General features: G+C 37.8%; 1 protein-coding gene across 3 annotated transcripts in view; it reads right to left on the reverse strand.

Annotated features, from left to right (window-relative positions):
- LOC117405132 (mannosyl-oligosaccharide 1,2-alpha-mannosidase IB-like) overlaps positions 1 to 12,908 on the reverse strand; it is a 94,997-nt gene that overhangs the window by 31,545 nt on the left and 50,544 nt on the right. For all 3 annotated transcript variants that reach the window (XM_059029963.1, XM_034007947.3, XM_059029964.1), the window contains 3 exons: positions 11,067 to 11,185; positions 8,960 to 9,040; positions 3,011 to 3,105 (listed from right to left, as the gene is read on the reverse strand). In XM_059029963.1, the coding sequence (XP_058885946.1) occupies positions 3,011 to 3,105; positions 8,960 to 9,040; positions 11,067 to 11,185 (295 nt within the window). The remainder of the gene's footprint in view (positions 1 to 3,010; positions 3,106 to 8,959; positions 9,041 to 11,066; positions 11,186 to 12,908) is intronic.

Here is a 12,908-nt window from a genome sequence, read left to right on the forward strand (position 1 = left end):
CATACATTTTGCAATTAGGTTTTATGGTTTTAGTTTCAATTGTATGAACACTTCTGCTGATTTTGTTAGATTTGTATAAATGACCAATAATTGCAATTATGTACTGCATATCAAAAAGATACTGTCGGCTTCAGGCAGCACAGGGTCATAAAGACTTACAAATGCAAATGCAATCTTACAAGTGGAAAGTCAGAAAAGCAACTCTGGCTTAAGAGGACAGAATGATTGTGATTACATGAAACACACTTGAATGGGGCTGTCTTAGTTTGATCTGAAGAGCGCTTCTTCATAATAGAGCCAGCAGGGATGGCTTCAAAGCAGTTTGCCAAGGCATTCGCACTGTTGTCAAATGCCTTATTCCAGACATGAAGTCTTTTGTTATGAATAAGAATCACAGTGACAATGAAGGAGTGGAATAATTGCAGCATGGTCCCAAATGGAATCAAGAAGTGGAATCAAGTGGAGCTCTACAATCTGTAATTACTTTCACCAGCCAAGGCCAATGATTGTACATTCCCAAAGCAAGATTACTATAAAAAGTGTGCTGTGCACTTTTGGCAAAATAATAACCCAGTAAATGCAAAACACATTATTACTGGTTATTACTCAATGCAACCTGGTTGTATAAGTTTTAATAATACACTTATTCCGCACCCAGTCCTGTTTTTATTGCTACCTCGCTGTTACTAAATTGATCATGTGCCAGCAATCATCAGACCCATGCTGAATCTGTTCTGAACTAGTTGATATTAATGGGTTTGCATCCATGGTTCAATGCATATCTTGGTTTTACGGACCGCTTGATAGATAACTCCTGTAGAAAGTCTGCTTATCTAGAACAGGTTTAGGTAGTTCAGAACATAGAACAGAAAATAACAAAAGCCTGCTTTCATTTAATCTGGTTTTAAAATTGTGGTCTGAATAATAATAAACCGGTTAATACAGGGGCTGGATTACCAGCCCTCTATCAAAGTAATCAGATGTGAAACTGACATGCAACAAGGAAATTCAGCTTTCAAACATTTCAGAATACATGTCAAGGATGTCATTAGCAAAACCATTCAAATCAGTCAAGTGAAGTATAGACCCTTTAAATAAAATGTTACAGTTTGTGATATATATATATATTTTTTTAATTTACCTAAACATTAATTTCTCTTTCAAGATGGACAAACAATTAATCAAGTAAACATTCTTTTTTGGGATTAAAACCAATTAGCTAGTCCTCTTGTGGATTATCCTGCCCACCGCTCTTTGTCTAGCCTGGAATACATTACAGTCTGCCCTCCACAGAGATAGCTCACATAACTTCTCTAAAACAATTAGGTGGTCCGGTAAACCTGAGCAGTTAATGGGGGCAAGGTACTGTATTAACAACCTATTACCAGTTCAGAAGGAAACAGAGATGCTTTGATATTCTTTAACCCTCTACTCTCATCAGCCATATCCTCGGTTTTAAAACCACGCTAAAAAGGGGTTAAGTCATTGGTTGCACGTTTTACCCAATTCAAACCCGTTTAACATAATTTAGCGAGTAAATATATGCCTTCTATAAACTTAAAGCCCCACAAGTGCAGTATCACCCCCAATGTTATCCGTTTTCTAGCAATGCAGTACAACTGGATGGGAAGTTTGGTTTCATTTTAACCCAATAAATAGGTTTGTTTAATTGTGACTTTAAAACATTCATACTCAGTTTACACTTGCCACTTTTAGGACAGCGTTGAGACGGCTTGACTCCAAGAACAGCTTGTAGTGTAAACCGAGCAGTCCTACACTGAGCTGTCATAAATGTAGCCTACTTGAGACCAGGCTCAGAGCCACGTTAGCTCTCTTTCTTGCTTCACTGTGAACGCATTTGTCCCTGAGTCGGCTCATGCAGAAGCACGTTGTGAGGAACGCCCCCAGTGTCAGTGTAACTCAACCGCCTCCTTGGGAACAGGACACAAACACACTCAACTGAAACAGCGCACAATTAAATGGATAACATTTGAGTTACCACTGCACTTAAGGTGACACAGTTTGCTCAATAAAACCTTTTTGCATATAGAATATGATATCTGACATTTAAACTCTTTGTGGCTATTTTAAGAGTCGATAATCTAATAAATCAGTGGGAGATTAAAAACAGGCAACAAATGACCCAACCCCTACATATAGGTGGCCTACTTTGTTTGTTTGCTTATTGTAGAGTACTGTATTTTACACACCCTCTACTCCCACCCCCTCCCCTTCCAGGACTCCCTCCTCTATCACTGATTCACACACTTCCCTGCACCAGCCACACTTACCCCAAAGGATCCCTTTATCATTGAAAACTTAGACAATGACAAAGCGGACCTTCAAAGGCTAAGCAGTTTATTTTAAATTGATAACTTTATACTGCACCACAGGAGAAAGGATATACCAGGGGATTTGATCAAGGATTTTTAAACACTAATATCTGGCCTAAAGTGTATTAAGGGGCTTTACTGTATATATTCCTGCCTGGCTTTTACCACTCTACTATATTGCTTTTCTAACCTGACTGGTTTAAAAACTAGACAGAAAGCAAAGGATTTTTTTATGCATGCTAGTGTAACAGACATACACAGTATACATAAGCCCATCTATTTATTTTTCCGGATAAAGCCAGCAGGCTCAAAAAAAAAAAAAAAAGAAAAAAACACAGACACATCAAGTCTGTTGGTATGTAACACAAAAAGACTGCGAAAGTGCACACTTATGATAATAATTTTTTTTTGTTGTTGATAAACTTTCTTGCTGACTCCTATCTATGTCACAACAGGGAGAAAACCTTGAGACAAATTGCATTCTTACATGAATTTGAAGAACTGAACAGCCTGATTAGCTTCTCAGAGCTGCCTGTCACTGGGATGCAATCAACAGCTGAATGTACCCTTGAAGTTGTCAGCTGCATGAGTTTGATACACACAATCTACTATGTGTAGTGCACATCTCATTAAGCCCTGTGGAGGCAGACAATCGACTCGATGATGGAAATCCTCACCTTTTTAAATTTACCATCGCCCAAGGTATACCAGTCGGGGTGTTAAATGCAGGCAGCAGCTTTTCTGCCAGCTGGGCAGCTTTGACCTTGAAAACCTGAAAGAGAAAACACACACACACATTCTTAGAATAAACAGGGTTAATAAGACTAGATAGGCCCTTATTATTATTTTATAAATTGATATGGCTCTTCATTCACTGCAGGAAAAAAAAGTAATTTACTGCCAGTATTATTATTATTATTATTATTTATTTCTTAGCAGACGCCCTTATCCAGGGCGACTTACAATATATCACATTATACATTATTTCACATTATACAGATATCACATTATTTTACATACAATTACCCATTTATACAGTTGGGTTTTTACTGGAGCAATCTAGGTAAAGTACCTTGCTCAAGGGTACAACAGCAGTGTCCCCCACTGGGGATTGAACCCACAACCCTCCGGTCCAGAGTCCAGAGCCCTAACCACTACTCCACACTGCTGCCCTATCCTCGGCCTTAAGCAATGCTTTGGAAGCGCAGGGCTTGAAGAAAACTGTGGCAAATCCGACTTAAAACTGGGTAAACTAACTGTACATTTTGCTTTGCTAAAAATGCTTTCTTAAAGCTGCTACAAGAACAGCACTGCTATGATTGAAATGAAATTCCACCCTGCAAAACACAATTGTATGTAAACCAGTTCATATGGTGTTAAATCATTAGAGACAGTGAAATATACAGCATGATTTGAAACATGATGATTCTATTCAATTGATACTACTAATGTACCTTTACTAATGTCCCCATCAAAATGTTACCATAGGCAAAGACTTTTTTTAAACAGGATCTTCAAATAGGTATGCAAATTAGTACAGTAATGGTACCAGCTACAATTTTCCATTTTGAATGTCAGAGCCGCAGAAGTAAATCTTATTATTACACACACTGTGGAAATAACCAAATGTATCCCTCGGTCACCTGAATGCATAAACTGAAAATAGGATTATAGAGACTCAAAAGCAATTAAAAAAAAAAACCCCATAAATTAATTAAAGTATATCACAGTCTAAGCAAGAAATATGAAAGTAAATAAATGGATTGCAAAGCAATAAGGTGAGTTCCAGTGCATTCATTACTGTCATCAAATCTACTTCTAGGAGTCTCTGACTTCTTACACTGGGAGTTTGTCCCATGTAGGACTGGGGACGGATTTTCTCAGCGACGGAGCACATTGTAGTTCAATTATCTATAATTACCATTAATGATCTTCAGAATTTATCATTTAACTGCGATGTTGTCACCGCAGGAGGAACACATTTTGTTTGTTGATATGCTGGATTATGTACTGAGCAGCAGATTAATGCTGCGGAAGTGCAGGTGCAGTTGCATTATTTAGGAGGTTTGCACACAGACCACGACTACTGAACTAGTGACAGAGTAGATGTCGACACTCTCAGAAATTAATCTACTGCACAGCCATCATGATGATGTTATCACATATTCCTTAACACACACACCAGTATCCAGACCAAGAATAAGAAATACCATGGGAGGCTGTGTGGTCCAGTGGTTAAAGAAAAGGGCTTGTAACCAGGAGGTACCCGGTTCAAATCCCACATCAGCCATTGACTCACTGTGTGACCCTGAGCAAGTCACTTAACCTCCTTGTGCTCTGTCTTTCGGGCGATACGTTGTTGTAGTTCACACACTCTAGTCTCCTGTAAGTCGCCTTGGATAAAGGCGTCTGCTAAATAAAGAAATAATAATAATAATAATAATAATAATAATAATAATAATAATAATAATAATAATAATAATAATGCCAGCCTTATATCTCTAAGTGCCCCATGTTGAAAATAAATCTAAGCATTAAACAGACAAGGGGGCCACTGAATTCATCTTGATAAATGCATGCCAGCATACGTTTAAACTGCTTCATTGGAAATAAAAAAAATAATTCACCAAGACTTGTTATTACAGGGCCATAACCTACAGTAATGCTTCACTTGCTTTATCGTAGGCTAACAGGGCCGAGTCAGACTGGAAAGATTGCAAAAAAGGGTTTTATATTAAGACCCAATCAATCAACTGCTGCAACTATGTTAAACTTTAGCATCCAATTTATCTAGTATATATAATGTTATCCAGCATTAGCTCAGGGTTCTGTTTTACAGTCAGGAGTATAATACAGTAGGCAACATTTCCCCTCATTTTGGATGTTTTCTCCCATCAGTAGGGTTAACTGGTAACCAAGACGATTCACAAATCACTGACCACATACTGGTTAAATTAAACAATAACATTGGGGTAAACAAGCATAAAGTGACATTGGGCAATAAAGCCTCTATATCTCCCTGCCTTCCTCAGCCTTATTCCAATTGTTTGTTGTGGCAGCAGGTGCTGTATGATTGCAACTTTGTTGTGTGCGGTAAAGGGGTTTATTAGAATTGCTGAAGGGTTGCAGCCTTATTAACTACAGGGTTCACATGATTTTTTTATTTTATGACAATTAGTAATTCATTTTTAGTAATCAATTCTCTTAACAGGACAGAAATACCACAACCTGAGTCCATAATGAAAGGGCTTAGTTATATAGTCTAGCTGGTCACAGGGACAGAACGCTCCAAGAGTAAAGTTAATTATAAGTAAATATCTTGAAGATTAGTCCCAGATATGTGTGATTGGTATTTGGGAGGGAATGTGAAATATCTGTCTTTCGCAGTTTGGAAAATGTAATGAGGAATACAAAGCTGGATCATTTCTCTCGTCATCAGTGCTGCCTGCAAAAACAAATGGTTTGCTACAGTAGTATCATCTGTGAAAACAATGCTGTGGCAGTGGTATGGCCTGGTCTGGAATTGTGAATGAATCTGCATAGCATTCCACTACAAATGAAACACAATAAAAGAAGAATCATCCTTTGATGGTTTATTATAATGCAGGTATTTCACTTTTGTTTAAAAGGGCATTGTATGGATTTTCCGGAATACAATGGTAGTATAAATCATGCATGACAGCGCATCCTATGGCTGCAGGCTATATCCTGACCCAACATGCAGATCAGAGAGGACAGTATTAAGGGGTTTGTCAGCATCTCTGTTCAATATTTAAGGTGACACTTGGAATGAGTCCAATCCTTTGAATTAAGTTATTACCTGGCTCCTGCGATGACATCATGTTGATCAGTTATAAAAACGAGATGAGACAAACACATAAAAGAGCTGCTTAAAACCAAAGATATAGAAGGTAAACACAATCAATCAAGCCGTTATTTGTTCTGTGAATATTTAACACATTTCCTTTGGCAGGAAAGATACAGCAATAAAGCATTTTGTATACGACTCCACTAAAATCAGCAGTGGACACAAAATTCGTCTGTCAGGACTGAAGATAACCCTGCTTACAAAATTTGTCTGTCAGGACTGAAGATAACCCTGCTTCCTTTTTTATATTTCCATAATTCTCTGCAAAGAAGGACTACAGCACATTTCTGTTTCAAATTCATGGCAGTGGATGAAGAGGGCAGTCTGCGTGGCTATCTCATTAAAAAAAAAAATTCCATACAACCGTGACACTCGGTTGAAACTCAATTTCCTCTTAAACCTCTTTGCATTTTAGTTAAACATTAAAAAGGAAAGTCTTCAATGTGTCTAGCCAGCCAGCTACAGATTCTGAAATTGCATTTTGGCTAAAGATGTGAAGTACAGTGTGTGGTTCTGTATGGTTCATTTACTGGAGGTTTACCATATTCCTTCAAATTTAAGACGCACTTTTTAAACAATTTTTTTCTTCTCAAATAGCCTGCATCTTAAATTCGAGTACTGTGTAGTGATGAGTGTATTAAAAATCACCAACAAAAGATGTGACTACCTGAGTACAAACAGCAACGTGACTGACTGCCGAGAAAAGACGAACCAAAACTTTACTGCCCCATCTCGAATCACCCATGACATACAACTTAGCCATTTTCAAAGAAGCGTCATTAGCTTCCTGAGGAATTCAAGGAGAGTTTTTTTTTACAATTTCAGCGTTTCTAACAAACAGTGCCAGCTTGGACAGATCAGAAATGCTGAACAGACCCCCGTATTTTTTGACATGTCAAGCAATACCATAGTTCATGAATTGGGAGAAAAACAGGTGTGAGTAATCACGACTGGAAATGAGATGCAGTACATAACTGCAATGCTCTGTGTGATAGCAGATGGCCGCAAACTGCCTCCATGTGCATAATTGAGGTTGTATCTTTGTAAATGCATATTTGTATATTGTTTTACATTTTCCTCAAATTGAGGGTGGGAAATTTGGGCTGCGTCTTAAATTCGAGGGTGTCTTAAATTCGAAGGAATACGGTATTTATGTGGGCAGTTTCCTTAACAGGACCGAATTAAACTGATGACAAGGAGTAGCTTTAAATGATGTGGCATTGTTTTAAATTACAAAAAATGTAAAACTTGCATAAACGTAATGTTAAATGACTACAGAAATAATGATGTAATCCTAGGAACATCTCATACATTGAAATTTAAAAAGCAAAAACAGTTATTCTGTGCAGTCATGAAAATCTATACAGTGCAACTTTTTAAATTTAAATTGTACTGGCAAGAAACCACAAGACAACCATTAACAATTTTCTTTAATTACGACACAGAGAAACTTATTGTATTCATAGTTTATTTAGGAAGTGAGGAGCTTGCAGTATGAGTCTTTGTTGATAATGTAACATCAAAGCATTTGTTCAAACAAGATCCTTAACAGGTTTCAAATAGTGAGAACAAAAACCTGCATTTCAGTGAGCTCATACCAATGCTTGTGTCGAGCAGCTCCTCCACAGAAGCTACAGGACGAAGTGGCTTGCTTCTGTCCCCATAGTAACACCATGGAGAAATTGCCAGCCCTGTGGGTGATCTGCCAAGCCACATTTCAATCTTTCATTACATCTGCTTTGTCAATCTCGACCAGAGGTTGAAACTGACACCGTTTAATGACCTTTACAATAAGCCGTTTCGTTGGTGCAATGACGGGAATAGAAGAGACAAACAATCCAGGTTACAGGAGGAAGAAGGCCAGCCTGTAAGGCTAAGTGTGTCAAGCTTGTCTCAAAATGCAAGGGTAAAGCACTCAAATATTGGGATGAAAAGTTGGTAGTTGTGAATTAGATTACGGTTTCACAACCACCAACTTTTCTTTATAATAGATTGAAGACTGGTGTTCAGAGAAAAAAGGCCTTAACCCCTTTGCAGCCTCCATCAGCAATGTTCGAGTCCCTAGTGGTCTTTGGGTAGCCACCATCACCATTAAACAGCACCAAACTAGAGAGACAGTCAAGCCCTTTGCGAACCTGCCAGACTTGTCTAAGTTTACTTTTATATAAGCTTATTTCTTTCTTTCCTTCTTTCTTTCTTCTTTCATATGTGAAATCTAATTACTGGCATGGCATTTGCAGGGATTTGGAAGTGCTACAGGAGAAACTGAATTCAGATTCCTAGGCAGGTGTGTGTACCAACCCCAAATACTGTATACTCTATAGAACCAGAAGTGGTCCTTAGTAAAATATAAGCAGAGCATTTTCATTGTTGAATGCACATATGCTGAAACCGTGTTTATAGTCCATGTTGAAAAAGAATTCAAGACCCTACTCCATGATGAAACTGAGAAACAAAGGCACTTTTATGTAGTTGAAGAAGCTTCTTATAATGCCATCTCATAAAGTTACCTGCTCAATAACTGAAATGTGTGTGCTAAAAACAAAAACATACCTACATGAAAATGCAATATCCTACAACAAGATTGTACAAGATTGCGTCTCAGCTTCCAAAGCCCACGAATGAGTTATGTATTTCCACAGTAGTAAATATGAGATATTGCACACAATCCCAATATACAGTATTGTACTTCTGCCAGGTAGTTAGTTCTTATTTAATCTTCATGTATCTGTACAACAATCAAACCAGCGGTTCTTACCTCCTGTCCAGACAGGTAATACGATGCAAGCAAGCCACCAATGAACCGGATATTGACTTCAAAGACAGACACTTCAGCATTCTGTAAAAAGCAAGACAGTCGTTAGCCATATTGAAGAAATACATTTATTTTGTGTTAGGGACAAAAGAGTGACAGCATTTTTATTTTGAACTTGCATTGTTTTATGTTTAACACACACTTGTCCTTTGTTTTTTTCAAATAGTTGTTTGAAAAAGTGATTACAGAAATACCCAAGATGGCAAAAATATGGCTGAAATATATAAAAAAAACAGGGTTAATGGAATGGAATTGACCATTTTAATGTATTTCCTGTGTGCTACAATTCTACAGTGTGACTATTTTTATGATTTGCTGACAATTTTGGGAGCCTTTCTTCTGACGCTTGTCTGGTCTGATTGATAGGATGTAACACGCATACAACTTTTCTTGCAGTGAAGTAAATCTTGTTTCGACTGCCGAAAAGAACCTTCCATATCTAGCACCGCTCTGGTTGCAAACAGATAAGGGCGAGGTTGTTTTTCTATAGGTTTTTTGTGTATTAAAGTTATTGATACATGTTCTGCTTGTATTTTCCTCAGTTCTCAATGCGTATCTAGCCTATTATTTATTACAAAAGCATTAACTATAAAACGCACAGATTAAATAACAAACAACATTACTTGGAAACATGCAGTAGTCTACACTATAGCACAAAAGTTTGCCCACTAGCTTATGGTTTTCTTATAGTGTGAGCCCTGTGCTTTACTCTATAATAGGGTATACTTAAACTGAGGTGTAGCAACTGGGGGTGGGCCAAGCAAATTCTGCTCATTAAAGTAGAAACTAAGACCTCTGGATTTATGAGTAAGAGCACTGTCCTCTATACTAAAGATAACATTACTAATACTCCTAATCTTCACCCCACTAACTAATAATACTCAGGGCTCCAGACAAACTTTTTGCCTTAGGAGCCAATGGCTCCCACCCCAGCTTTGTACGCTTTCAGAAAATGACGATCATTTTTGGAAAGTCCCAATACATGAAGAAAGAAAATAAAGAAAAACGCAACTGAAATACAGTGCCTCTTAATTCTGTATCATCTACTTGACTCGACAAGTTAATTGTATGTGATGACAGTTACATGGCTTGGGTTCTGGAATAAGAACATAAAGACTGTGGTCCCCTGTATCCCAAGGCAAAGGGATATCTATCCCTTGGGAGATAATAATAGAATTACATGAATACAATTAAGTAGCAATATTCACCCACAGCAGATGTGTAATCTGTCTAAGCACAGATCTTAATATATGTGCCCATATTTATTCTCCAGCAATTTGGGAGTCCCATCATTTATTTTTCATTGACCAAAAGGTCAAGAGGTTTAGATTATCTGAATTCTGCACATCAATCATTTCTATTTTATCACTTTACTCTTAATAGCTTTTGCCCAAGGACATACTTTTTCTTTGCTTCCAAACTGTTAACCGTTTATTTATTGTAAATATAAAGAGAAAAAGCAAGTAGCCAGCAATATACAAGAAACTAACTAAAGAATATGCACTGTATATTAAATACAATGGATTTACAAAAAATGTAAATGCCAATTACATGTACTGTACAAAGCTTCTTGGGCCACTTTGGGTTCAATAAAAATATAATGCAGAAGAGGGGAGGCCAAATTTGGCCCTTCCTCTTCTGGTCTTTGTTCCAACCCTGTTGTAAATTTTTTGATTGGACCAAATAAACCAAATAAACCTGCATTAATGTTGAAACATAGCTGCAGATTACTTCAGTATCTAGTGCGTTTTTACTACTCAACAAGCTGTTTAAATATGCTGAAAATGATAAAGAAAATCACCCCTAAAGATTGGGTCAATGACTTTGGCAGTAGCCATCCAAGTGACAAAGACTCGGAGATAAGTTTTACTATAAAGCATTGTTCTTCAAAGATTGCCACAAAACAGCAAACAGGTAACTAACTACCTACAGTATGCCTGCAACGTTTCCCAATTAGAAGGGAAGATCTGTTGATAACATTAGAATACCATAAATAGCACTGAGTTAGCATGTGTCTGTCTCCACTACACTTTTTTCCATCTACACTCACCACACTGAAGTCAAGGTTTTTCTCAATCCACTCCTGCCCATCTTTGAATTCGTCACGCAGGCCCATTATGTAGAGGCTGTCCAAGGCATCAACGATGGTTGCTCCCATTTGGGAATTTCCTGTAACATATGCAGGGATGACAGGCTTAGTCAGAAATCAAATCAGTACCAACAGAATATTGCATATATGCAAGCCAAGCTAGTAAAATCAAATGCAGAGACCAGGTATCTGTTAAACAGATGTGCTGTTTGTGCAGAGGGGATTTAACAATGTAAGTGAGGTGGTGAAGGTTCAACTGTATAAAGCCCTCTGTATATTATGCACAGTATTAACAATCTGTCACAAAACCTCGATTCGATTTGTAAAATCCAATTTCTCTTGTCGGCCTCCATCTAGTGTGCCACATGGGAAAACAAGGCTAGCAATCACAGCCATGTTAGAGAGCAATACCATTAACTTGAAAAATTGATTGACAAGCACATTCCTCCATCTGTCTCAGAATTATGATACTCAGTATTTTGTGGTAAATAATGTTGGAACCAAGTTTAAAACCAAAGTGGTTTTCTAATGTACTGTAGATACTTAACACCAGTGTCTACAGATACAAGAAACAACCACTGCATGGAAGAAGAGGAAGTACAAGCAGAAGATGATGAAGAACTACAGGAGGAAGAAGAACAAGAGGAGGGGGAAGAACACAGTACTGTACCTGACTTTCAGGTCATTAACCGAAATCACTTTCTAGCACTCCAGCATTTTAGCGCAATCACAGTGCGGATGTGACCTGCGTACAAAAATCTATACCGAGCATCAAAAGAAACTTATCACTATTATAACACATTTATTTTTTTTAAAAAAGGTATATAAATGATGGACATTGACGAAATGTTTTTGGTTTCTTTTTAATCACTCGATCATTCATCCTTGACCATGACACGCTTGAGTGATTATGACTGAAGCATATGCACTTAATCACCTAATTAGTGAGACAGTTGATTGGGCACTGGATATGGAGCGATTTCAGCTATTGAATTGCAAGCTTGAATAAAAGCAATAAAGAAAATCACAGAAAAAGAAAAAAAAAAACAATACGCCACGTCTGTCAAGAGAGCAGCGCCTTCGTGCAATCAGCATGTTGAAGGCTGGACTAGGGCAGCGTACTGTGGCTCGCCGTCTTGAGTGCTCATAGCCAGCAATTTCAAACCTGGCGAGATTATATAACCAGACACACTCTTCAATGACAGGCCACGAACTGGGTGACCAAGAGTCACAACATCTGCCCAAGATCGACAGATAATTTTGCAGCATCAATTGTTAATCAGCACAATAAAAAGTCACTGCACCTGCTCTAAAACAGAGTTTGTCATTTTTTGCTCACATCTAGTGAATTTTATCCAAATATCTTTCTTTTGATGTTCAAATATAAGTGATACGTTTCTTTTGATGCTCAGTATGTGTGCTTTTGTCTAAAAGGAAAGTGCTGTGTTGTTTTTCTTTCAAATTCTTGTCATATGCCATGCGACTTCATTCCCATAAATTCATCTCGAGTAAAGAAAGGATGGGAAAACACTTTAAAACATGGCAGCAACCACCATGCAGGGGGGACTTTACTTCTAACACTGAGAAACAGAAGCCTGAAAAGGCTGCTGTCGAAACCAATGTCAGCACATAATTGTACAGCGATAAATTGTTACAACAATTACCAGCATCATCATAAATCATGTCCTACCATCATTTAAAGTGAATGGGGGCAGGAAAAATGGTAATTAGCATATACATTACAGTATAGAAAAGAAACATGGTATTACATCACTTATTGAGTTCTCAGCAGTGGACAAGACA

Source organism: Acipenser ruthenus, chromosome 9 (genome assembly GCF_902713425.1).
Source record: "Acipenser ruthenus chromosome 9, fAciRut3.2 maternal haplotype, whole genome shotgun sequence".
NCBI lineage: Eukaryota > Metazoa > Chordata > Actinopteri > Acipenseriformes > Acipenseridae > Acipenser > Acipenser ruthenus.